General features: G+C 40.8%; 1 protein-coding gene across 6 annotated transcripts; it reads left to right on the top strand.

The window, feature by feature from the left end:
* The first annotated feature begins 326 nt into the window (after nt 1–326).
* On the top strand, nt 327–27,321 carry ELOC (elongin C). 6 transcript variants are annotated; one of them, XM_045398390.3, is made up of 5 exons: nt 445–572; nt 2,026–2,081; nt 14,298–14,351; nt 17,615–17,758; nt 26,597–27,321. In XM_045398390.3, exons 3-5 carry the CDS (start codon nt 14,348–14,350, stop codon nt 26,785–26,787), a joined length of 339 nt encoding a protein of 112 aa, XP_045254325.1. In that variant the 5' UTR covers nt 445–572; nt 2,026–2,081; nt 14,298–14,347; the 3' UTR covers nt 26,788–27,321. The 6 variants fall into 6 exon arrangements, with proteins under 6 accessions (XP_005563608.1, XP_045254325.1, XP_005563607.1 ...); XM_045398393.3 differs by lacking the exon at nt 445–572 and adding an exon at nt 1,005–1,047; XM_045398392.3 differs by lacking the exon at nt 445–572 and adding an exon at nt 1,005–1,073.
* Nucleotides 27,322–27,628: the final 307 nt, after the last annotated feature.

The raw sequence follows: 27,628 nt of genomic DNA, 5'->3' as shown, positions 1-27,628 counted from the left end.
TACCCCTAAATGAGAGGCAGGGACAGTCTCTAAAACCACCAAAATCTTCACACGCAGTGCGAGAAACTACAAGTCCCAGGATGCAGGGCTGCCTCGGTCCCAAGGCCGACGGTATCCACCAGAGAAACTACAAATCCCAGAATGCAGTGCTGTCTCGGACTCCCGAGAGCCTCTCTAAGGATGCGTCTTTACAGTAATTGGATCAGGGTCTGCGCTGCATGCTGGGAATCCAGAAGAGCTAGACTCGGATTGGTCGAAATTTGCCGGTGTCGTTCATAGGCTAGCCTACTATAGGGGAAGAGAGTAGGGCGCTACGCACTACCTCCAGACGGAAGTGAGCGACGCACTCTGCGTCCTCGCCTCACCAGGTACGGATCTCCCGAGCGTCGCAGAAAGCTGCTGTGACCCAGCGGAAGTAATTCTTTCGACTGCCCCGGAACCCACAGAAGCAGGCAGCTGGGGGCGGGGGGGGCGGCCCTGGGATAGGGGCTGTGGCAGTACGCGGGGACCCGGCTGCGGTGGCTGCGGGGCTGACGATTGAGTCTCGGGCTGGGGCGGAAACGGAGCTCCGGGTAAGGGTGGAGGGCGAGGGAGGCCGAGAGGGGACGAGCTCGCAATCCCACTTCCCACCCCTTCCCTTCTGGGCGGGGAAGGAACGGAAGCTGTTAACCTCCCTGGGCCTTCCCAGCCCCTGGTTTGGGGGAGGGGATGGCGGCGGGACCTTTCCTGGCGCCGCTCGGTGGGTTTGGAAAGAGGTGGAAGGAGGGGCAGCAGCCAGCGAGACTGGGCCTTCTCCGGGCTGAGCGCGGGAGGGTGGAGTTAGGAGCATGGTAGCCCTGTCGCTTTTTTTTTCTGCTTTCCTCGTGTCCGCTCAGATTCGTTATTTTCTTGAAGCCAGTCCCTAGCCCAAGGAGAGGTCTCTCGCTTCTTCTAGCAGCAGTACCCGAGAAGTTTACCTTCTGGGTAACTCGTTGGATGATCTATGCTCGACTTCATGAGTTGGGGGTTTCGTGCATCTATTGCCCGTCCAGTCTTGTCTGAAAGGAGGTATCTAGTGTGAAATACTGTGCCCAGTGAGTTTCTCTTAAGGAACTGAGATCTGTTTAGTAACATATAACTGTAGAGTTTGTGCCATTTTAGAGTGAGCATTTGTACTCCACATTGCTTTTAGTGTAGAAAACCGAAATTCTTTTTTAGAGGGCCGGGGGAGACAGACTTTTGCTCTTGTTGCCCAGGCTAGAGTGCAGTGGTGCGATTTCGGCTTGCTGCCACCTCTGCCTCCCAGGTTCAAGTGATTCTCCTGCCTCAGCCTCCCAAGTAGCTGGGACCAAGACGCATGCCACTACGCCTGACTAATATTTCTATTATTAGTAGAGACGGGGTTTCGACATGTTGGGTTGGCCAGGCCAGTCTCGAACTCCTGACCTCAAGTAATCCGCCCCCTGTCGGCCTCCCGAAGTGTTGGGATTACAGGCGTAAGCCACTGCGCCTGGCCTTGAAATTCTTTAGTGTCTTAAAACCTCACTTTTTAACTGCCGTCTTGGCTTTTTTTTTTTCTTTTTTCTTTTTCTTTGCTTTTTTTTTTTTTTTTTTTTTTCTTGAGACGGAGTCTTGCTCTGTCCTGAGGCTGGAGTGCAGTGGGGTGATCTCGGCTCACGGTAGCCTCCGTCTCCGGGGTTCAGGTTATTGTCCTGCCTCAGCCTATGGAGCAGCTGGGACTACAGGCGCGCACCACCACTCCCAGCTAATTTTGTGTTTTTTTGTTTGTTTTTTTTTTTTTTTGTTTTGTTTGTTTTTTAGTAGAGACGAGGTTTCACCATGTTGGTCAGGCTGGACTCGAACTCCTGACCTCAGGTGATCCGCCCGCCTCCGCCTCCCAAAGAGCTAGGATTACAGGCGTGAGCCACCGCACTCGGCTCCATATTTGCTTTTTGATCCCCGAAAGTTGTTTCCTTTTCTGTTCATTGACCTAAAATGACATATCTCTGATCTCATTTACATTATAATCATGTTGTTGAAACGTAGCAGTTTACATGTGGATTTATTCATTCTGGACATACAATGGCAAGGAAACAGCTGTGGTACGTCCTATAATGGGTATTTATTGTTTCTTGCCAATGATGATTTGGGGTCCCTGTTTAATTTTAAATGACCATTCCTCTTTTACTTAAATATGAAATTTAATAACTACCATTCAAAAAATATGCATGTATGCATTACCAGATAGTAATTCCCTAATATAATAGGCACTAGTTCACAGCCAGAAGTTATAGTCAGTCCTGTACATCAAGTTCTAAAGTGATACTTAATTGTTTAAATCTTCTAAAATGTTTATCTGGGTTTTTTTGGTAGATTTTTTAGTACTGGAAAATAATCAGGGGAGTCTTTGCTATTATGCTCATACGTATTTTTGAGTCAGAGTCTCACTCTGTTCTGCATTCCCAGGCTGGAGTACAGTAGTATGATCACAGCTCACTGCAGCCTCAACCTCCTGGGCTCAAACTATCCACCTGCCTCAGCCTCCCTAGTAGTTGGGACTATAGGTGCCCACCACCACACCCAGCTTATTTTTTGTTTGGGTGGCTCAAGTGGTCTTCCTACCTTGGCCTCCAAAAGTGCCAGAATTACAGGCGTGAGCCACCAAATCTGGCCGGCTATGGTCATATTTATGTGTTAATGCATTTCAGCTAAACTATCCTAAATTCTTTATTGTTCTGTTATTAAGTAAGAGCAGAAAAAGCTCATCCAGTAATGCCTGAATTTCAAGCCTCAGCGATTAGGAAAATAATAGTACATTCACTCAAGAAATATTTATTGAGCATCTACAAAGTGCCAGGCACTATTCTAGGCCTGCTGTCAAGGAACTTGAGGAAAGAAAGGATATGTGTAAGTAAGCGAGTATAGTTTCAAGAAGTGATAAATGTGAAAAAAATATATAGCAACGTTAAGGGTTAGAGTGACTGGGATGGGAGTGTCTAATTTTGGTAAGATCATCAGGGAAGGAAGAGCTCTCTGATGAGTTGATATTTTACTTAGAGATCTAAATGATGAGGATTTAAAAGCTTTTGAGACAACAGCAATTACAAATACAAAGACCTTGAGGTAAGAGTGAACTTGACTGATTTCGAGGAATACCAAAAAGGCCAGTGTAGCTGGAGCATAGTGAAGGAAGAGTGGTGGGAGACAAGATCAGAGTGGTAAGCAGGAAAGTAAATCAAATGTCCAGTTGAGATATGGTAATTTGAACTAGAAGTGTAGAGTTGAAAGTGAGTAGTAGTCTGATTTGGAATGTAATTTGAAGCTGGAACCAAATGGGTTTAGCTTTCTTCCCAGGAATAAAATAACCAAAAACAAAAAAAATGTTTTTTGAATAACCAATCATTTTTCCAAGCATCTGGGTAAACAGCAGTGCATGTACTGAAATGTGGAAGACTGGGAAGGGTGTATCAGTTTCTGAGATTGATAAATCAGAAGTTCTGTATGGGAATTAACTGAGTTCGATAACTAGTAGGCACCTGAGAATATGTGCAGTAGAAAAGTTGTATATTCACGACTGGCACTCAGGAGAAAAACTAGGGAGATGACTGGGAGTCATTATTTTATAGATGATAACCTGTGGTCTGGAGGACATCAAATAGAGAATGTTAAATGGAGAAGGCAGATGACTGGGAGCACTCCAGTCAGAAGAGGAGCATACAGTAATGGAAGCAGAAAAGTAATGGAAGGAGTGTGTGACATCTGGAGTACTAAGGAAAAAGTGTTTCATGATGGAGGGAGTAGGCAACTGTTTAAAACACTGCTAAATGAGCATTAAAGATTGACCCTGTGACTGAGTGAAGTAATTGAAATTTGATAAGAACCCCTAACATGGACTGGTGGGCCAAAAGGCTGATCAGAGTAGGTTAAGAAGTAGATGGTAGATTGGTGTGTGGGTGGGAATAATGGCCATAGCAGAGTCTTTAGTTAGGTGAGGGGATAGCAATCATTGCTTAAGTGGAAAGATTGACCTTTGGTAGGAAGGACAGTTTTTATTCAGTATTTTGAAACAGCAGGGTGGACAAAATGTATGTTATACAAAAACAGGAACGCTGAAGGTGGAGAGACAAGGCAACTGAAGTGATTGGTTTCAGTTTATTTTTAGCCAATCTTTCTAAAGGTTCTGTTAATTATAATATGTAAAATCTATGATTCATACACATTGTAAGTTGGGAATATCTGCTCATAATTTTAAAACTGAAACAAGGGGGTTTGTAGATACTATTTGAGAGAATAATTAGGTCGTTTGCAGGGGTGAGGCAGACAGACTCAGTGAGAATATGCAGTACTCTGGAGCCCTTAAGTTCTGTGTTGTGGGAGAGCAACTCTGGGTAATAAACATGGGAAGCTGAGTTAGAGGTGGTTGTTAGGAAAGGATGAATTTCAGATGGATTTAGTCATGATATAGTGGAGCCAGAATGGACTTTTGTACATAAATGAGTCCAATTCTCTCATTTGGAAGATGAAGAAACTGAAGTCCTATCACTTAATTTATCTGAGTTTCAAGATAGAAATACCTAACAGTAGAAATTCAGATGTGGAGATGGGTTCGCGTCTATATAAGGTAGCCATTGACTTTCATTCAACAGGGCTAGTTCTTAATTTATGATAAGAGAGAAAAGCTGTGGACCTCCTCATTCCGCTTACCCTGAACTGCACATAGGCACAAAATTGTGCTTACAGGTTCAAGGATTTGGGATTCTGCTGCTTATCTATGAACCTGGAGGAGTAAGGGACTGCAGATTAAGAACCTGCTAGAACAGGGTCAGCAAGTTAGAACCACAGGCCACATCTGACCCACTACCTGCTTTTATACTACCCGCAAGCTAAGAATGCTAAGAATGGTTTTTAAATTTTTTAATAGTTGGACAAAAATTCGAAGTAAATATGTATTTTATAACATGAAAATTATTGGCTGAATGCAGTGGCTCACGCCTGTAATCCCAGCACTTCTCGAGGCCAAGGTGGGCAGATTACCTGAGGTCAGAAGTTTGAGACCAGCCTGACCAAATAGTGAAATCCCATCTCCACTAAAAATACAAAAAATTAGCTAGGCATGGTGGTGCTTGCCTGTAATCCCAGCTACTCGGGAGGCTGAGGCAGGAGAATCACTTGAACCCGGGAGGTGGAGGTTGCAGTGAGAGCCAAGGTTGCGCCACCGCACTCCAGCCTGGGTAACAATAGTGAAACTCTGTCTCTTAAGAAAAAAAAAAAAAGAGAGCAAATTATATAAAATTTACCCTTTTTTTGCCCATAAATAAAGTTTTGTTGGATCATAGCCACACTCAATCGTTTACATCTTGTCTGTGGCTGCTTTTGCACTCCAGTGGCAGAGTTGGAATAGTTGTAACAGAGACCTTACAGCCTGCTAAGCAAACAGTATTTACTTTCTGGTCCTTTAGTGTGTCATCCACCACACTAAAAATGTGAATTCCAGGATACGGGTGGAGGAGAGGTTATTGGATTTATTTTGTCCACAGATTCCTCCCAAGCATGTAGAGCAGTGCCTGGCACATGGTAGGCCCTCGATACATATGGGAATGAACCTCTGGTTCAAAAATAGAATAATGGCCAGTGTTGTAATGTGTGCTAGGCAGTATTCTGAGTGCTTGTATATGTAAAGCCATTTATTCTTCAGAACAGCTCTGTGAGATAGATGCTGTATTATCCTCATTTTACCATTGAGGAAACTAGGCACAGAAAGATTAGGTTAGTTTTCCCACAGTGATATAGCTAGGAGTTTGACTGATTTTAAGCACTGCATTATATGGAAGGCTGAAATCAAGTCTTCAGAAATGATAGAAAGCAGCAAAAGGATAAATAGGAGTGATGAAACAGGGTAATGTAGCAAAGAAGGAATACATTCTTCTGTAGCATTGTTTACTCTTAAGACATTCAAGACCCATGTCTTGGACTGGGTGTGGTGGCTCACACCTGTAATCGCAGCACCTTGGGAGATCAAGGCAGGAGGTTTACATGAACTCAGAAGTTCGAGACCAGCCTGGGCAACAAATAGAGGTCTCCTATTTTTTTAAATAGGAGACCTCTATTTAAAAAAAAAAGAAATTTAGCCAGGCTTGGTAGCAGGCTACTCAGGAGGCTAAGGTGGGAGAATCCTTTGAGCTCGGGAGATTGAAGCTGCAGTGAGCCGGGATTGCACCACTATACTTCAACCTGGGTGACAGAGCAAGAACCTGTCTCAAAAAAAAAAAAAACCCATGGCTTGGTCAGTATCTCAATGTGTGCTCCTTATGTGTATCGCTGTTTGCCTCTTTGATGAAGTCCAACTTCCCAAACTCTCACCTCTTTTCCTGTTTTCCTACACTGTCTTCTTGACTCACTCCTCTGGCCAGACTGGTCTCCTTGCCATTCTCCCTCCATAAAAGGCTCTTCCTTCAGATATCCGTGACTCATTCCCTTGCTTTCTTCAGGTCTCTGTTAATGTTAGTTCTTCACCATGCTGTATGTATTATTTTGTTTTGGTTTTCTGTCCCCACCATTCTTCCCATGAGGTTGGAATCTTTGTTATGTTCATCTCTGTCCCCAGTGCCTAGGCGAGCATCTAGCATACTAACCCTTGGTAAATATTTATTGAATGAATGAATTTGTAAACTGATTTCCAACAACACTGAGTTGCATTATGTGCCCCAAGCTGTCTGACTCAGGTCATACTGTTCACTTTGCCTGGATCTCCCTCTCTTTCCAGTTTTGCCTGGTAAAAATACCTCTACCAGCTTGCAGTGAGCTGAGATTGCGCCACTGCACTCCAGCCTGGGCAACAGAGTGAGACTCTGTCTCAAAAAAAAAAAAAAAAAAACCTCCATCCATCGAGACCCAGATCAAAAGCTACTTTCCTTTTATAGCTGTTCACTTAACAAATTTTCTGTTGCAGATTTGTAGTCTCATATTTCCTTTCTTTGGGATGACCAACGCTTATTCCTCCTCTGTTAGTATTTGCATATCTAGAGAATTTGGGTTAATTTTATTACTGGTGTCACTTTTGAAAGCTTAATTAGGCAGAAAACCATCCTAGAATGATGATATCTTTGGAGTTAAGGTAAAGTAAACTTCAGAAATGCTATCATTTTTTAAAATTCTAGCTTTAATATAACCTACATATGGTGAAATGCTAATTGTACCATTTAGTTTTGACATTTTTATCACTCCAGAATGTTCCTTTCTAGTCACTTGCTGAGCTATCATCATTGGTTTGTTTTGCCTGTTGTATAATTTTATATAAATCGGATAATACAGTGTATACTTTTTTGTTTGGCTTTTCCACTTAGTGTAATATTTTTATATTCTTCCATGTTATATCAGTAGATCATCCCTTTTTGTGAATAGTATTGCTCTGTATGAATGTACCACAGCTTATTTATCCATTCTCCTATTATGATGGACTCCCCATCAGCAGTGTATGAGAGTTCATTTGCTCTACATCCTCTCCAGCATTTAATGTTGACGGTCTTTTTAATTTTAGCTATACTGGTGGCTGTATAGTAGTATTTTGTTGCAGTTTTGAGTTTCATTTCACTGATAAGTAATAATGTTGAGCACTTTTTAATGTGGTCATTCAATTCTTCTGTCCAACTTTAATTGGATTTTTTTTATTGACATACAGGCATTTTTTAATTTACTCTGGATGCAAAGCCATTGTCAGATATGCGTTGTGAATATTTTTTTCCAATATGTGGCTTGAGTTCTCATTTTTTTCATTTTTCTTTTTGGTTTTTGAGGGGGTTTTTTGGTTTGTATGTGAGACAGAGTCTTACTGTTGCTCAGGCTGGAATGCAGTAGAACCATCATGGCCTGCTGCAACCTCAACTTCCCTGGGCTGGGGTGATTCTCCCATCTCAGCCTCCCAAATACATGGGACTACGGGCATGCACCACCATGCCCAGCTAATTTTTCTATTTTTTATAGAAACAGGGTTTCACCACTATGTTGCCCAGGCTGGTCTCAAACTCCTGGGCTCAAACATTCGGCTTGCCTCGGCCTCCCAAAGTGCTGAGATTATACGTGTGAGCCATGATGCCCAGCTGTGGTAGTTGATGAACAGAAATTTTGTTTTGGAGAAATCCAGTTTATCAAGTTTTTCATTTACAATTTGTGCTTTTTGCATCTTTTCTGAGATTTTTGTTTTGTTTTTTGAGAAAGTCTCGCTCTGTCACCCAGGCTGGAGTGCCTGGCTGGTCTCAAATTCCTGAGTTCAAGTGATCTCCCTCCCAGAGTGCTGCGATTGCAGGTGTGGCCACTGCATCTAGCCGCTGAGAAATCTTTGCCTACAGTGAGGGTATGAAAATAATTTGTTTTCTTTTAGTAGCCTCCTTTTGCGTTTTAAGTTGAATTCTGTGAACCATCTGAAATTGATTTTTGTGTATGGTTTAACAGTGAGCTTCTAATCCATATGGCTATTGTTCCAGCTTCCTTTGTTGAAGAGACTGTCCTTTCTCGCCATACACTTTGACTCACTTTTCCAGTATAAGGATTCAGGAAGTCTGTTTTTTTGTTTTGTTTTTGGGGTTTTTTTGCCATTTATAATTTGATATGAAACGACTGCAGCCCACCAAAATATAAATAACCATCATTCACTATCCAGGGACCGCTTAACATTACTGTGATTGCCTGTTGCAGTCCACACTACCATATGTAATACCTCTTTTTTTTTTTTTTTTTTTTTGAGACGGAGTTTCACTCTTGTCGCCCAGGCTGGAGTGCAGTGGCACGATCTCGGCTCACTGCAACTTCCGCCTCCTGGGTTCAAGCCATTCTCCTGCCTCAGCCTCCCAAGTAGCTGAGATTACAGGCACCCACTACTACACCCAGCTAATTATTGTATTTTTCGTGGAGGTGGGGTTTCACCATGTTGGTCAGGCTGGTCTCGAGCTCCTGACCTCAGGTGGTCCACCCATCTTGACCTCCCAAAGTGCTGGGATTACAGGCAAGAGCTGCTACGCCTGGCCCATGTGTCATATTTCTGATTGGTGATTTGTGGTTGGTCTAAAATACAGTTCTTAAGTATCAGAGATTTCTTCTGATCAAAATTCCTTAAGCCCCACAATACATGACAGATCATAGGACTGGCATTTGTGAGGGTGTGTTACTAGAAATTGAGACCCTGCTAATGAGATATTAAAACATTGATTACTGGGTATTATTAGATGAGTCGTCATTTTATTACTAAAAGTTTGACCATTTGGAAGCACAGTTCAGCTGTTACTAAGTATTAGCTATCAGAAACAGATTGGAAATTGAGATCAATGCTTTTACTTTGTGTTTTAATTTTAATTTTTTTTGAGAGCTCCCCTCAAGATAGAAGTGTGTTTACTTTAATGACCTGATAGAATTCTTAGTAAAAACAGAGAACTTCCGTCTTTGACCCACTGCCACTGAAGACAAAACTGGAACAACAAGCTCAGAACAGAAACTCAGAGTCTTAATGCTAAGAGAGCAGGTAGCTTTAGTGCTAGGAAATTTGAGGACATATCAAATAATTAACATCTTCAAACAACTGTATCTGTTCTAAGAAACACGAAATTCCAGAAATCTTGTACAGGAATACATGTTTCATACACTCGCATATATTATTAACAGTTATGGTAGTGGGTACATAATTGGGAGACTGCTATTTTAGGTATCCTAATTTTATAAGATATGCCTGTGTCCTATAATTTTTTTTTTTTTTCCTCGAGACAGAGTCTTGCTCTGTCACCCAGGCTGGACAACAGTGGCGCGATCTCGGCTCACTGCAACCTCTGCCCCTGAGAGGTTGCTTAAGCAGTTCTCCTGCCTCAGCCTCCAGAGTAACTGGGATTACAGGCGCACACCACCCCACGCCCAGCTAATTTTTGTTTTTGTTTTTGTTTTTGAGATGGAGTTTCACTCTTGTTACCCAGGCTGGAGTGCCATGGCGCGATCTTGGCTCACCGCAACCTCGGCCTCCCAGGTTCAAGCGATTCTCCTGCCTCAGCCTCCTGGGTAGCTGGGATTACAGGCATGTGCCACCACACCCAGCTAATGTTGTATTTTTAGTGAAGACGGGATTTCTCCATGTTGGTCAGGCTGGTCTCAAACTCCCGACCTCAGGTCATCCGCCGGACTTGTCCTTCCAAAGTGCTGGGGTTACAAACATGAACCACCATGCCCAGCCCATCAAGCTTTTTTTTTTTTTGGAGATAGAGTCTTGCTCTGTTGCCAGGGTGGAGTGCAGTGGCGCAATCTTGGCGTACTGCAACCTCTGCCTCCCGGGTTCAAGCAATTCTCCTGCCTCAGCCTCAGCCTCCAGAATAGCTGGAACTACAGGCTGCCGCCACCACACCCAACTAATTTTTGTATTTTTAGTAGAGATGGGTTTTCACCATGTTGGCCAGGATGGTCTCCATCTCTTGACCTCGTGATCCACCCACCTTGGCCTCCCACAGTGCTGGAATTACAGGCGTGAGCCACTGTACCCAGCCCCATCAAGCATTTTTATACCTGTGTAAGCTAGTTGTATTCTTTTTTCTGGTGTTTTTCCAGAGTTCGTGGATTTTTTACATTTGAGTCTTTAATCTGTAGTGTATTTTTGTGAGTGATCTGTAAAGTATTTGTTATTAAACATACACATACACAGAAAAACTTGAAGAGATTAATGTTTATATGTAACACCCTAAAAGCATAATGACGTCTCAGGCCATTGTTCATGTTCTTTCTTCTGCCTAGAACTATTCTCAATCCAACGGTTCCCTTATGACTGGCGTTTACCTGCCCAATTCATACTTCCAGAATTCAGCTCTGTCATGCAATAGATGTTCAAGCTGAGATTTTTGTCTCCTCAAACGTATTTTCTTTAGATAACTTATGGGTTAGGTCCAAATGTAATCATATTTTAAATATTTCTAACTTCTACCTAAGAATTAGGAATTTTAACTCTTAATGTTGATTTTCCCTCTCAGTGTTGGGAGAAAGGGTGGGTCTCCTCTTCCTCTGCTTAATCTCTGTTGTATAAATGGAATTGATTTACTACCTTAACTCTCTAGAGAAACTGTTGCTGCCCAAAGGGCTCCTAAGATGTGACTTTGCGTTGTTGCTTAGCTACTGCTAGTTAAATAAACATCCTCAATGTTTTATTCTAGAGATTTTCCAGATAGAAGAGTTGGCCCTTGAAATTCTTGCACTTCAATCTTTCTAGCATTTTTTCTTTTCTTGTTTTTTATTTTTTTTATTTTTTATTTTTTTTTGAGACGGAGTCTTGCTCTGTCACCCGGGCTGGAGTGCAGTGGCCTGATCTCAGCTCACTGCAAGCTCTGCCTCCCGGGTTTACGCCATTCTCCTGCCTCAGCCTCCGGAGTAGCTGGGACTACAGGCGCCCGCCACCGCGCCCGGCTAGTTTTTTGTATTTTTGGTAGAGACGGGGTTTTACCGTGTTAGCCAGGATGGTCTCGATCTCCTGACCTCGTGATCCGCCCGTCTCGGCCTCCCAAAGTGCTGGGATTACAGGCTTGAGCCACCACGCCCGGCCTTTTCTTGTTTTTTAAAAGAGTAATTACAAAATATAATGAAAAGAAAATAATAATGGCTGTTGTGAATTTTTAAATTGTGTAATATCATAAAATGACAGTACTATTTTTAAATTTTAGAGAACTCTTTGAGGATTTACATCAGTAGCTGTTGAGAATTGTGGCAATTAAGTTTAACTGGAGCCAGAATTTTTTACTGTGGCAGTAGGCAATAATGGAAGGAGTGGAATGTGGACTGTGAAGGCAAACCTACCTAGGTTTAAATCCTAATGATGCCACTTAAGCTGTAGAAGCCTTGAGCAAGTAGCAGACTCTTCCAGTGTTCCTCATCTCTAAAATCAGAATAATTCCCTTGTGGAAGAGTTGTTTTTAAATAAGATAGGCCAGGCACAGTGGCTCACACCTGTACTCCCAGCACTTTGGGAGGCTGAATTGCGTGGATCACTTGAGGTTGGGAGCTCGAGACCAGCCTGGCTAACATGGTGAAATCCTGTCTCTACTGAAAATACAAAAATTAGCCAGGCATGATCCCATGCAACTGTAGTCTCAGCTACTCGGGAGGCTGAGGCACAAGAATCTTTTGAACCCAGAAGGCAGAAGTTGGCCAAGATCACGCCACTGCACTCTGGCCTGGGCCAAAGAGTAAGACTCTGTCTCAAAACAAAACAAACAAACAAACAAATTAATTAATTACTTAATGTATATAAGGCATTTAGTACAATGTTTACCACTTATTAGGCCTGCAAAATGTTCATCGTATTTCATTGTTACTGCTGCCTGTTTTCTCTGCTTTATCTCACATTGGAAATGGTACTTTGGGAGGCTGAGGCAAGTGGATCACCTGAGGTCAGGAGTTGGAGACCAGCCTGGCCAACATGGCGAAACCTGGTCTTTACTAAAATACATAAATTAGCCAGACATGGTGGCAGACACCTGTAATCCCAGCTACTCAGGAGGCTGAGGCAGGCGAATCGTTTGAACCTGGGAGGCAGAGGTTGCAGTGAGCTGAGATCACGCTACACACTCTAGCCTGGGCAACAGAGCAAGACTCCCTCTCAAAAAAAAAAAAAAAAGTATTTTTGAATATCTGTCTCCATGCTTAGCAAGTGTTCTAGACTAAGATTTGATTTCTGCTCCTGCTCTGTCACTACCTGAAACAAATTGTTTAGCCTCTCTACATGGATGACATTCAAACCTGAGGCATTAGAGAGGTTACCTGCAAGTTCCTTTTCTGCTCTGAAGTGTTATGGTTCATTTTCTTGATCCTTCTCTTAATGCCAGAAAGAAAATTTGTCAGGAATTTCTTAGAGCTGGATAGTTAGGAAATGCTTTTTTCCTATAAATGACATAAAAAAGAATATCAGTATGAATAAGATCCTCCACTGAATAGATGCTGTAGTATGTTACTAAAATACAAATTACTGAGAAAGTGAAACATTTTCTTTAGCAATCATCTTGTTATTTTGTCAAATTTATAATTTCTCAAAAAATTGTAAATTTTTGACCACTTTATTGTTAAATTTCAAAAGTTAGGTAGCCTGTATATGGAACAGATGGAAGCATAAAAATATGTATGTGTATGCTTATCTAATTAAAGAGCAAGACTTCTCTTTTATTTATTTATTTCTATATTTACTTTAGAGATAGGGTCTCAATATGTTGTCCAGGCTGGTATCAATCTCCTGGGCTCAAGCAGTCCTCCTGCCTCAGCCTCCCAAAGTGCTGGGATTACAGGTGTGAGCCACTGTACCCAGCCCTGTGCTTTTTTATTCTCATGGAAGTTACTGGAATGTCCTTGGTTATTATATCATGCCATTCATTCAAGCAAATATTTGCTTATTGTCTACTACTGTGTACTAAGTACAAGATCCAGAACTTGCTCTGTCCTCCCTGTGTTAAGTCAATATGCATCATCCTTCCAGCACGTTGATGTGTACCATAACGAGGTGTACAGAGCATTGCTAACCTCAAAAGCTCACTTGAGCTTTGGTGTCCAGGGATTTTCTTGGGGTTTCATTCTGTAGACATGATTGGTGAGTCATAAGCAACAAGACTGAGCTCAGTCTTCAGCACCCCTCCAACTGGAGGTGATGGAGATATCAAAAAGCCACCTCGGAACCATTTGTCCTGAGTCCTCTTGTTAAACTATCCAAAGGCCCACTGTGAGTTACCTGTTTAACGTAAACTACCAGGACCCATGATGAATAGCAGAGACTTGCATCACTAGGGAAATTCCAAGGATTTAGAGGCCATATCTCAAAACGAGGATCAAAAACCAGCCAACTTCTTTGTTATGCAACAGGACTGATAGTTTTGTTCGGATTTTCAGCAGAGTCCTTTACCCAGAAAAAGAATAAAGGACCTCTGCCTTAGAACACCTCAGTATGGCAGTTTTTTCTTGATAATTATGTTCTGTGTATGTATTTTAATGGAATGAACATTTTTACATGTCTGTTACTTTTAACATGTCACACTTATAACCTCTTCAACAACCCCACCCCCAATCAATTTATAATGATTGTTTCTATTTTAAGTAGTCTTTTTCCAATTCAAAAGTGGCAGCTGATCAAGCTCTCAAAGCATTTTGCTATTCAATTGATTTTGTTAAAGTGCAGTGTTTTTGCTGCGTAGGAATGGTGAGCTCGTAATGTAACCAGGAGGGAGAGTTCTTAAACTTTTAACACCAAGGACATATTAAATAACAATGAGTGAAAACTTGTCTCTTGCAACATTAATCTTAATATGATATTGTTATATTTTCAGGAAACTACTAAAGTTCCTGGGGAAGCAAAGTAGAATTTCATAAGAACAAAATGGGTAAGCTAAAGATAATTAATTTTGTGTTTTAACTAGTAGAAACTGGTTTTTTGTTTCAAAGATCTTCAAAATCAGTGAACGGAAGTGAAATTTCAGTAGACTGAAATTAGTTGTCTATATCAACAGCTTATTTTTACTACACAGTCATGCCCTGCATAATGATGTTTCGGTCAGTGTTGAACCACATGTGTGACATGGTCTCATAAAGATTATAATAGAGCTGAAAAATTCCTGTTGCCTACGGTGACATCTTGATGATCCTGCCCTTGTGTAGGCCTAGGCTAATGTGTGATTGTATCTTAGTTTTTAACAAAAATATTTAAAAAGTAGAACAAAAATTACAATTTTTTAAAATAGAAAAAAGCATATAGAATAAGGATATAAAGAAAAATTGTGCTGGGTACAGTGGCTCATGCTTATAGTCCCAACTGCCTGGGAGGCTGAGACAAGAGAGTTGCTTGAGTGAGCCCAGGAGTTCAAGGCAGAAGTAAGCCATGATTGTGTGACTGCACTCCAACCTGAGCAACAGGTAAATTTACTGTAGCCTAAGTGTGCAGTATTTATGAAGTCTGTAGTAGTATAGTACTGTGTTAGACCTTCACATTCACTCACCACTCACCCAGAGCAATTTCCAGTCCTGCAAACTCCATTCTTCGTGAGTGACCTATACAGGTATACCTTTTAAACTCTTTTATGCTATATTTCTACTGTACCTTTTCTATGTTTTGATACACAAATACTATCATGTTAGAGTTGCTTACAGTATTCATACAGTAACATACTGTACAGGTTTGTAGCCTAGGAGTAGTAGGCTACACCATATAGCCTAGGTGTAAGTACACTCTAGATTTAGTAAGTATACTCTTAGGATGTTTGCGTCATGACAGAATTGCCTAATGATGCATTTCTTGTCTTGGAAGGTATCTCCATCATTAAGCAATGCATGACTGTATATTCCTGATAGGCAGATCAGTAATAATATCTTGGTAACTCCAATTTGTGATTTTTAGTGAGTAATTTTACCTTAAGAAATTTGAAACTTTCACGACAAACATGAAATGGTTTCTGTTGCAAAAAATATTAGAAGCATAAATTGAAATAATAACCATTATTACTTTCTTTTTAGAGGTTGGCAAAAATTGCTAAAAATCTATATACCTGAATAGTCTATAATTTAGAAGCTACTTACATCTTTATGGGTCCTCCAGCTTTTTATGAAAAATTAGACAAAAAAAGATAGCTTTCACCAGATTGTTAATGTTTTGCCACGTTTGCTTTCGTGTGTGTGTGTGTGTGTGTGTATTCATACTGTAGAGTTGGCAAAACTCCATCTCAGTCCTCTTAGGGTCCTGGCTGGGTCTGAGAATTAAATCGACATAACATAGATGAACATTTGTTACATAACATAAGATGACATAACACAGATGGAATATTTATTACAAGTTTTACATGGAACAGAAGCCCTTTTTAAAAAAACAAAGACCAATGCCAGGCATGGTGGTGCATGCCTGTTTCCCAGCTACTTTGGAGGCTGAGGCAAAAGGATCTCTTGAACCCAGGAGTTCCAGGTTACTGTGAGCTATGATTGCACCACGGCACTCCAGCGTGGGTAACAGAGCAAGGCCCTGTCTCTTAAAAAAAATAAAACATAAATAAATAACTAGTCCGGGTGCAGCAGCTCATCCCTGTAATCCCAGCACTTTGGGAGGCCAAGGCAGGTGGATCACTTGAGGTCAGGAGTTCGAGACATCCTGGCCAACGTGGTCTACTACTAAATACAAAATTTAGCTGGGCATGGTGATGGGTGCCTGTAATCCCAGCTGCTGGGGAGGCTGAGGCAGGAGAACCTCTTGAACCTGGGAGGTGGAAGGAAGTTGCAGTAAGCCAAGATTGTGCCACTGTACTCCACAACAAGAGTGAGACTCCGTCTCAAAAAATAAAAAATAAATAAACAAATAGGCGGGTGGGTGGGTGGGTGGATGGATGGATGGATGGATGAATAAATAGATGGATAGATAAAAACATTTTTAAATTATCATACTGCATTAACTTGTCTCTTTAGTCTCTAAATAGTTTTCTACTTCAAAGACTGTTCCTCAATTTAAATTTGTCTGGTTGTTGTGATTTAAATCAAATTAAACATTTTTGGCAGTGATAGCACATGAGTGATTTTGAGATTTATATTAATTTTAATTTTAGAGATTTCTGAATTAATTAACAAATGGATATCTGTGGTCGAACAGTACTTCAGCTTCATCCTTCTGCTTCTTTCTAGGGCTTCCTAAGTTTTTAGAATAAACCGTAAGCTATTTTATTTCACATGTTAATAATTATAAAAGTTAAAATTCTGTTACAGTACAAAATTGTAAAAATTAAGGAGATTTTTACTCGCGTATGTAACTTTTACGCTCTATGTATGTGGCTACTGTGACTGAAGCCAGTACAGCAGCAGTGGCGGTAGCAGAGTAACATCTGTGCACTCTGTCTCCTCATGTCAGCTTTGGGTGTTTTTTAAAGACCAATATTTTGTCCGTATTAATTACTTTTAATCTTGCATGAATTTAAACTGAGTATTGTTTAAATGTGTACTTTTATCATTATTTTTAACCATCAAGTGTGAAATGCTGAGTAAAAGAAGTCTTTTAGAATTTGGGGCTTGTCAAAGGAAGTCGAGCTCACATGGCATATAAACACTGATTTGTAAATCTGCTATACATCTTATTTTTAAAAATGAATATTTCAGGTGATAGAATTAAAGTCATACTAGTTAAATATTTTGTCTTAGTCTCCAAATTTGAATGGGCTGCTTTGGTTACAAAACAACTGTTAATACCTCCTTGAAAAATACTAGTAAATTTTCACTGAAGTAGCATTCTTAAATCTACAGTTTATTCTGATATTGGAAGATGTTTATAGAGAAGTATAAAACAAGGAGTTAAAAACTGTTAAAGTCTTGGTGACTATTATAATACCTTTCAGAAATGTTTCTGGTCTGAGTTCTTCAAATATTAACCTTGTTAATAAACCTTTTATGTATTTATTTGAGGCAGAGTTTTGCTCTGTCACCCAGGCTGGATTTTTGTATTTTTAGTAGAGACGGGGTTTTACCATGTTGACCAGGCTGGTCTTGAACTCCTGACCTCAGGTGATCCGCCTGCCAAAGTGCTGGGATTACAGGTGTGAACCACTGCGCCTGGCCAAACCTGTTTATTTTTAATACATTGTGTGATTCAAAAATTGTTTTACTACTTACTTTACTTTAGATGGAGAGGAGAAAACCTATGGTGGCTGTGAAGGCCCTGATGCCATGTATGTCAAATTGATATCATCTGATGGCCATGAATTTATTGTAAAAAGAGAACATGCATTAACATCAGGCACGATAAAAGCCATGTTGAGTGGCCCAGGTAAGCACAGTTCTGTCTTCTTCATATGTTCGCTTTTAATGTTTGATGGATGTTTGTAAGTTGAATTAAATGATTCAGCATTTAAAGAGAGTAAGTCTTCTAACATTGTTGTATGATTACATTTTTGTTTTTTTCTTTGTTTGTTTGTTTGAGAGAGACAGAGTTTCGTTCTGTTGCCCAGGCTGGAGTGCGATGGTGTGATCTCAGCTCACTGCAACCTCCCCTCCTGGGTTCAGGTGATTCTCCTGCCTCAGACTCCCGAGTAGCTGGAATTACAGGTGTGTGCCACCATCCCTGGCTAACTGTTGTGTTTTTAGTAGAGATGGGGTTTCACCATGTTGGCCAGGCTGGTCTTGAACTCCTTACCTCAGGTGATCCGCCCATCTCAGCCTCCCAAAGTGCAGGGATTACAGGCATGAGCCACCGTGCCTGGCCTTTTGCTTGATTATGTTGCAATGGGAAAAAATTGATTTCTGCCATTTTCTGTTTTCAGTTATTTATCCTATACGTTTCAACAAGACTGAATGGATTTCCCTACATTAGTTTTCCATAGTCGGCCTTTTTTTTTTTTTTTTTTTTTTTTGTGAGATGGAGTCTCACTCTGTCGCCCAGGCTGGAGTGCAGTGGTGACATCTCGGCTCACTGCAACCTGCAACCTCCACCTCCCAGGTTCAAGTCATTCTGCCTCAGCCTCCCGAGTAACTGGGATTACAGGCACCTGCCACCAAGCCTGGCTAATTTTTTGTATTTTTAGTATAGGCAGGGTTTCACTATATTGGTCAGGCTGGTCTTGATCTCCTGACCTCAGGCGATGCACCCGCCTCAGCCTCCCAAAGTGCAGGGATTATAGACATGAGCCACTGCACCCGGCCCATTGTCAGCCTTTTAACCACAGACTGGTGATTTGTGTTCCTAGCTAGATAAAAAGTTTATACAAGTTGCCACCTTCCAAATCTCTATTCTTTTTTTTTTCATTTCGAGATGGTGTCTTGCTCTGCCGCCCAGGCTGGAGTGCAGTGGTGGCATCTCAGCTCGCTGCAACCTCCGCCTCCCGGGTTCAAGCAATTATCATGCCTCAAGCCTCCCAAGTATTTGGGACTACAGGTGCCCACCACCATGCCTGGCTAATTTTTTGTATTTTTAGTAGAGACGGGGCTTCACTGTGTTAGCCAGTATGTTCTCATCTGACCTTGTGATCCGCCTGACTTGGCCTCCCAAAGTGCTGGGATTACAGGCGTGAGCCACCTCACCCAGTCCAAGTCTCTATTCTTAATGTTTTTTTCTTGAAGTAAAATTCACATAATGTAAAAGCAGCTGTTTTAAAGTGTACAATTTAGTGGCATTTACTACATTCACAATATTTTGCAGCCATCATCTCTATCTAGTTCCAAAACATTTTATTACTCCAAAAGCAAGCCCCATACTCATTAGCTGTCACTATCCCTTCCCATTCTCTACCCTCAGTGTCTGACCACCACCAGTCTGCTTTCTAATTTACCTATTCTGGACATTTTGTATAAATTGAATCATACAGTATATGGCCTTTTGTATCTGGCTTTTGTTATTTTTCATGTTTCCAAGGTTCATTTATGTGGTGCGTTCACAGTACTTCTTTCTTTTTTATGACTCAATAATAATCCATTCAGCCAGATGTGAATATACCACAATTTGTTTATTCATCAGTTGATAAATATTTGGGTTGTTGACACATTTTGGCTACCATGTATAGTTCTGTGAACATTTGTGTACAAATAATTGTTTGAATACCTACTTTCAGTTCTTTTGGATGTCTTCTTAGGAGTGTAGTTGCTTGATTATATGACAAATATGACAATTCTGTTTAACTTTTGGAGGAGCCACAAAACTCTTTCCATAGTGGCTGAACTGTTTTACATTTCTACCAACAATGTGCAAGGGTTCCACTTTGTACACATCTTGGCCAATATTCGTTACTGTCTTTTTTTTTTTTTTTTTTTGAGACGGAGTTTTGCTCTCGTCCAGGCTGGAGTGTAATGGTCAGATCTTGGCTCACTGCAGCCTCCACCTCCCAGGTTCAAGCAGTTCTCCTGCTTCAACCTCCTGAGTAGCTGGGATTACAGGCATGCACCACCATGCCCGGCTAATTTTGTATTTTTAGTAGAGATGGGGTTTCTCCATGTTGGTCAGGCTGGTCTCGAATTCCCAACCTCAGGTGATCCATCCGCCTCTCAGGTGATCCGCCCACCTTGACCTCCCAAAATGCTGGGATTACAGGCGTGAAGCTGCTATCTTAATGGGTGTGAAGTGGTTATCTGGTGGGTTTTTGTTTGTTTGGTGGTGGTGGTGGTGGTGGTGGTTTTTTGAGATAGTCTCACTCTTACCCAGGCTGGAGTGCAGTGGCACAATCTCCACTCACTGCAGCTTCCACCTCCCAGGTTCAAACAATTCTCATGCCTCAGCCTCCTGAGTACCTGGGGTTATAGGTGCACGCCACCACGCCCAGCTAACTTTTTGTATATTTGGTAGAGACGGGATCTCGCTGTGTTGGCCAGGCTGGTCTTGAAAACTCCTGGCTTCAAGTGATCAGCCCTCCTTGGCCTCTCAAAGTGCTGGGATTACTGCCACCACACCCAGCCTCTCTGGTGATTTTGATTTGCATTTCCTTAATGACTAATGATGTTGAACATTATTTAATACGCTTCCTAGACATTTTTGTATCTCCTTTGGAGAAACGTCTATTCAAGTATTTTGCCTATTTTTGAATTGGGTGGTTTGTATTTTTGTTGTTGAATTGTGAGAGTTCTTTATTAATTCTCAGTAGTAGACCCTTATCAGATACATGATTTGCTAATACTTTCTCTCATTCCATAGTTTTTGTTTTTTGTTTTTTGTTTTTTTTGAGATCGAGTATTGCTCTGTCACCCAGGCTGGAGTGCAGTGGCTCAACTTTGGCTCACTACAAGCTCCACCTCCCGGGTTCACGCCATTCTCCTGCCTCAGCCTCCTGAGTAGCTGGGACCACAGGCACCCGCCACCATGCCTAACTAATTTTTTTGTATTTTTAGTAGAGACGGGGTTTCACTGTCTTAGCCAGGATGGTCTCAATCTCCTGACCTCGTGATCCGCCCATCTCGGCCTCCCAAAGTGCTGAGATTACAGGCGTGAGCCACCGCGCCTTTTATGGTGTCATTTGAAGCACATTTTTATTTTTATTTATCTTTTTAAATTAATTAATATATTTATTTATTTTGAGACAGAGTCTCGCTCTGTTGCCCAAGCTGGAGTGCAGTGGCACAGTCTCGACTCACTGCACCCTCTACCTCCCGGTTCAACCAATTCTCCTGTCTCAGCCTCCTGAGTAGCTGGGATTACATGTGCCCACCACCACACCTGGCTAATTTTTGTATTTTTAGTGGAGATGGAGTTTCACCGTGTTGGCCAGGCTGGTCTTGAAATCCCAGCCTCAAGTGATCCACTCACCTTGGCCTTCCAAAGTTTTAATTTTGAAGTGTAACTTATTTTTCCTTTGGTTTTTGTGTCATATATAAGAATCTGTTGTCAAATCTAACCCTGTGTTTTCCCCTGTGTTTTCTTATAGGCTTTTATGGGTTTGGCTCTTTAATTTAGGTCTTTGGTCTTAAGTTAATTTTTGTTTATCCTGTGAGGTAAGAGATCAGCTTCATTCTTTTGCATGTGGCTCTTCCACTACCATTTATTGAAGAGACCGTTTCCCCATGGCATCCTTGTTAAAATTCAGTTGACTGTAGATGTTTGTATTTCTGGGCTCTCACTTATATTCCATTGATCCGTATGTCTGTTCTTATGCCAGTACCATGCTATTTTGATTACCGTAGCTTCGTAGTAAGTTTCAAAATCAGAAAGTATGAGGCTTCCAACTTTGTATTTCTATTTCCAGATTGTTTGGGCTATTTGGGATCCCTTGCAATTCTTTCTGGTGTTGTCTGGTTTTTGTTGTTGTTGTTGTTGTGGGGTTTTTTGTTTGTTTTTGAGATAGGGTCTTGCTGTGTTGCCCAGGCTGGAGTATAGTGGCACAAGCCCTCCTAGGCTCAAGCAGTCCTCCCACCTCAACCTCCTGAGTAGCTGGAACCACAGGCGTGCACCTTTTTTAAAATTTTATTTACTGTAGCGATGTTGCCCAGGTTGATCTTGAACTCCTGGGCTCAAGCAGTCCTCCCGACTTGGCCTCCTAAAGTGCTGGGGTTACAGGTGTGAGCCACCGTGTGTGGCCACAATTCTTTTTCTGTTTTTACTATGGAGATTTTAAAACCTACACAGAAGTAAAGAGAACTGTATAATAAAAGCTCCATGTACCCATCATCCAGCTTCAATAGTTATTAACATTTTGTCAGCCTTTCACTCTGTCTCCCAGACTGGAGTGCAGTGGCGCAGTCTCAGCTCACTGCAACCTCTGCCTCCTGGGTTCAAGCGATTCTCCTCCCTCAGCCTCCCCAGTAGCTGGTATTACAGGCATGCCACCACCACACCCAGCTAATTTTAGTATTTTTAGTAGAGATGGGGTCAGGCTGTTCTTGAACTCCTGACCTTTAGTAGAGATGTTGGTCAGGGTGTTCTTGAACTCCTGACCTCAAGCAATCCATCTGCCTTGGCCTCCCAAAGTGTTGGGATTACAAGCATGAGCCCCTGTGCCTAGCCCATTTTGCCAATCTTAAGTTGTTTCATTATCCCTACTTTTTTGGAGTATTTCAAGCACATGCCTGATGTTGTGCCATTTCACTTGCAAAATCTGCAATAGTTCCCCTGCACCTTTTCTTTTTTTTCCAGGCCATCGGTTAATTTTACAGAGAAGCAAGGTCATTTGTATGCTGTCCATATTTCATATTGAATTATATTTGAGTTTTATTCTGTAAACTCATAGTTAAAATTCCGGAGACTTGACTAGACTCTGGTACATTTTTGTAGGCAAAGGATACTTTGTAGGTAGCACTCTTGTATTCCTGTTATATCATGTCTTTTAGCAGTGTCATGCTTGATCAGTGGGTTCCAGGTTGTCAGGCTGATTCATCCATTAAAAATTTCCCACTCTGAATTAGCATTCATGTGATTATTGTTAAGATTTACTTTGAGATTACAAAACAGTGACTTTCCAATTCTGTAAAATTTTTTTGCATTTATTAGCTAAAATTGTCCTATAAGATACTATTTGGTTACATTGAAATACGGTCTATATGGGAAAGATGATAAAGACTTGATTTTTTTCCTTTTAAATATAATTTTTCAGAGTAATGAATTGGTTCTTCAGCATCATCCAGTAGTAAAGAGTGTTTTGTTCTTGAGTGCATGTCATCATGAATTCATGACTTTATATTTCATGTTTTTCAGTCTGTTGCAGTCATTCTTACTGATGCTCAGATTGTTCCATTTGCTTCATTTTTATGTCAGAAAGAGCCACATTGTGTTAACTCCTATGTCCTTTTGACATGGCTCTGTTAGTCTTGAGTAGTTATACTGCTTTCTGTAATAAGATTTCTTAGGCGTGTCATGTACATTGTTCCCCAATCCTGAAAACAGCTGTTTCTTCAAAAATCGCTGTTTTGTTTTAGTAGAAAATGGTATTTAGGGGCCCCAATCTGGGTGCTAAAGACACTCATTGCTCCTTGGTTGAATTGCACCCTTCACTCCTCATACACACACATACAACATGGCTCTGATGAATATGATGAATTGATTTTGGGCTTTTCCACAGGACAATGCAAGGAGGTACTTTAGGGGGAAAAAAAAATCACAAATGCCAACAGAATTTTAATTAAAAATTAATTTTATAACAGCAGGCTAGAAGCAAAGAACTTTTGCTTTTTATAAATTTGATCTTTAATTTAAACAGGAGATTTTTATCTTGGAAAGATCAGGAAAACATTCAGCCTCAAATTACTGTTTGCATGAAAAGGAACGAAGTACTGATAACATGCTACAGTACGTATGCACCTCCACAGCATGCTAAGTAAAAGAACTCAGACACAAAACGTCACACATTTGTATGATTCCGTTTATATGAAATATCCAGAATAGGTAAATCCATAGAGACAGAAAGCAGATTGGTGTTTGCCAGAGGCGGGGGGTGGAGTGAGGAAGATGAGGAATAACTGCTTAATGGATTACTGGGTTTTAATTTGGGGTGATGAAAATGTTTTGGAACTAAATAGAAGGGATAGTTGTACAACGTTGTAAATATACTAAATACCACTGAATTGTACACTTTAAAATGGTTAATTTTATGTTATATAAATCTCATCTTTTAGAAAAATCACTAATGTTTGTTTAGTATCAACAGCTTAATAAGTGCCTATTGGTAATATTTCAGATATGTATTCAAGAAAGGAAGTTCTAGTTATTGGCAAACCAAAATTTACCTTATTGTTGTGAATTATTTGCTGAGTCCTGCTGTACTGCTTTCTTCCTACTACAGTATACTCCCAACCAACAGATATATAAAAGGCATTTTATATATATTTTAGTATTTTAAAATATTATATTCTCAAATACTGTATTCTCAAAGTATATTTGTAGATGTGAAATGCCTTTTATATTCAGTACACAGTGCTAGTACTAGACTGCTAAGAAAATATTTTATCCCTATATGTAAAGGCTAAATGATACAACCTTTGTGTAGCTACAGAAATTTTGAGGAATGACTGAAAAACTGTTTATGATATGTTGTTAAAGGAAAATGTCTTGTGAAGAGATCTCATTAACATGATCATATTTTTAAAAAACTGAAGGAGGAAACAATGGAATTCCTTTCCTGAAATGTTTCTTTTGCTTGCTTGCTTGCTTGCTTGCTTGTTTGTTTGTGGCAGGGTCTCTGTCTGTTGCCCACGCTGGAGTACAGTGGCGCCATCATGGCACTCTGCAGCCTCGAACTCCCAGGCTCTAGCGGTCCTCCTACCTGAGCCTCCTTAGTAGCTGAGACTACAAGTGGGTCTCCCAAAGTGCTGTGATTACAGGCGTGAGCCACCATGCTCAGCCCATTTCTTTTAAGTAGAATTTTTCTTATTTTAGGTAAATAGTTAAATAGTTTAAATAGTTTTTTTGTTTGTTTGTTTTATCTTTTAAGACGGAGTCTTGCTCTGTCACCCAGGCTAGAGTGCAATGGTATGATCTCAGCTCACTGCAACTTCCGCCTCCTGGATTCAAGTGATTTTATATATTCACTAATTCTCAGAAAATCCAAATCAAAAAACCCGTTATGTGCCCTGGCTTTATTTTTAAATGGCAATTCAGTACAACACAGGGATCCTGATGATCCATAAAGACTTGATTGCCTGGATTGATCTTTTTTAAAAACGATTTACTTTTTCATCCTGCTCACCCTTCAGTAATCATATCACCAAGATTCTTAGGAAAAGCTACTTAAGTTTCCAACCCACAGGGAGAGAATTTTAAAATTCAGTTTTGATGAATCTCAAGTACTATCTTTTTTTGAGATGGAGTTTCGTTCTTGTTGCCCAGGCTGGAGTGCAATGGCGCAATCATGGCTCACTGCAACCTCTGCCTCCTGGGTTCCAGAAATTCTCCTGCCTCAGCCTCCCGAGTACCTGGGATTACTGGCACTCGCCACCACGCCCAGCTAATTTTGTATTTTTAGTAGACATGGGGTTTCACCATGTTGGCCAGGCTGGTCTCGAACTCCTGACCTCAAGTGATCACCGACCTCGGCCTCCCAAAGTGCTGGGATTACAGGTGTGAGCCACCCCGCCCGGCCCCCAAGTACTATTTTAGTGAAGGTTTTTTAATGTTGTTGGCCGGGTGCAAGTGGCCAAGCCTGTAATCTTAGCACTTTGGGATTCTGAGGCAGGGGAATCACTTGAGTCCAGTAGTTCAAGACCAGCCTGGGCAACATGGCAAAACCCTGTCTCTACAGAAAATACAAAAATTAGCCAGGCATGGTGGCACTCACCTGTGGTCCCAGCTACTCGAGGAGGCTGAGGTGGGAGGATCACTTGAGCCCGGAAGGCAGGGGTTGTAGTGAGCCATAACCATGCCATTGCACTCCAGCCTGGGCAACAGATCAAGACCCTGTGTCAAAAAAAAAAAAAAATTATTATGTCATTAATACTAAAAAAATCAGAATTCCGTAATTTATTTGGTGCTAATTGAGGTTGTTTTAATGATGATTAGTTTGCTAGGGCTGCCATAACAAAGTACCACAACTGGATGGCTTGAACAACAGAACTTTATTTTCTAACAATTCTGGAGTATAGAGGTTAAAAATTAAGGTATTGGTAGAGTTGGTCTCTTCTGAGGCTCTCTTCTTGTCTTGTACGTGGCCATCTTCTCCGTGTCTTCACACAGTTTTCCCTCTGTGCCCATCTCTGTCCGGATCTCTTCTTATGAGAACACCAATCATGGCTGGGTGCAGTGGCACATTCCTGTAATCCCAGCACTTTGGGAGGCAGAGGTGGGCGGATCACGAGGTCAGGAGTTTGAGACCAGCCTGACCAACATGGTGAAACCCTGTCTCTACTAAAAATACAAAAATTAGCCGGGCATGATGGCATGCACCTGTAATCCCAGCTGCTCAGGAGACTGAGGCAGGAGAATCACTTGAACCTGTGAGGTGGAGGTTGCACTGAGCCGAGATCACGCCATTGCACTTCAGCCTGGGTGACAAGAGCATGACTCCGTCTCGGGGGGGGAAAAAAAAAAAACAAACCACCAATCATATTAGATTGCCACCCCAATGACCTCTTTTAATTACCTCTTTAAAGAACTTATCTCTAAATACAGTCACATTCTGTGGTACTAGGGGTTAAGACTTCAACATACAAATTTGGAGGACACAATTCAGCCAATAACATACATAATTCTTTTGTTTTACAGGTCAGTTTGCTGAGAACGAAACCAATGAGGTCAATTTTAGAGAGATACCTTCACATGTGCTATCAAAAGTATGCATGTATTTTACGTACAAGGTTCGCTACACTAACAGCTCCACCGAGATTCCCGAATTCCCAATTGCACCTGAAATTGCACTAGAACTGCTGATGGCTGCGAACTTCCTAGATTGTTAAATAAAATAAATTATAATAAACTGTTAACTCTTTTCAGTATTTAATACCTGTAGTTCAGTTAGTAACTTTTTCATATATAGCATGTTGCCTGTATGCAGTTGAACTATATAAAGTTCATTGCAAAGCAGATTATCTTCTGTTTTTTTGCATAGCAATCAAAGTTGAAATTTGTTTGCTACATCAACAAATTAAGGACATTTTCACAAACTGAGAAATAAACAAATATGCCAATTCGTAGGTGGTTTTGCCTTATCCTTTGAATGTGACTTAAAATCAGCAATGATGATATAGTAAATACTGAAATTTAGGCATAAATGAACACGTTCTACAGGGAAATAATGGGGCTAAGTATTTTTATGTTTTTAGTGGTTTTTTAGAAACCTATTCTGATCTTATAGCTGCCGTTAGCATTACTAGAGTTATGCGAATAATTGCATTATAAACATGTTTATAACTTAGCCAAAACATTTTTATAACTCTCCAAGTATGAGTTGAAATTTCTTATGTCTTTTGATAAACTGCAGTATTCTTTAAGTGTGTTTTGTCCTTTTGTTTATTGCTATAATTTAAGAACTTTATTTAAAAACAATTTTGGAAGGTTACTAGGTATAGCTTTTGCAGAAGTAACTGAACTGTAGCCAGATGGTCAACAAGTAAACTACATGACTTAGAGTTCTTGTGCATTATACATTTCGGATAATTCAAAGTACTGTATTTGCATTGACTATAAAGTGTCTTTTGCAATTTTTATTCTTCCTTCATAGTCCCTTGTTGTGATTACACTTCCAGTTGTTTAAATGTGTTTTAAAAGACTCACTATTAACTTTATTCAGATCTTAAA

Source organism: Macaca fascicularis, chromosome 8 (genome assembly GCF_037993035.2).
Source record: "Macaca fascicularis isolate 582-1 chromosome 8, T2T-MFA8v1.1".
Classification (NCBI taxonomy): Eukaryota; Metazoa; Chordata; class Mammalia; order Primates; family Cercopithecidae; genus Macaca; species Macaca fascicularis.
The sequence above is the reverse complement of the archived record's forward strand: the minus strand, read 5'-3'. Positions and strand labels throughout refer to the sequence as shown.

Bases quoted from the DNA above. Each gene is read 5' to 3' on its own strand.
- ELOC (XM_005563551.5), top strand. The intron at 17,759-26,596 runs GTAAGCACAGTT...TTTGTTTTACAG, and splicing joins AGCCATGTTGAGTGGCCCAG to GTCAGTTTGCTGAGAACGAA.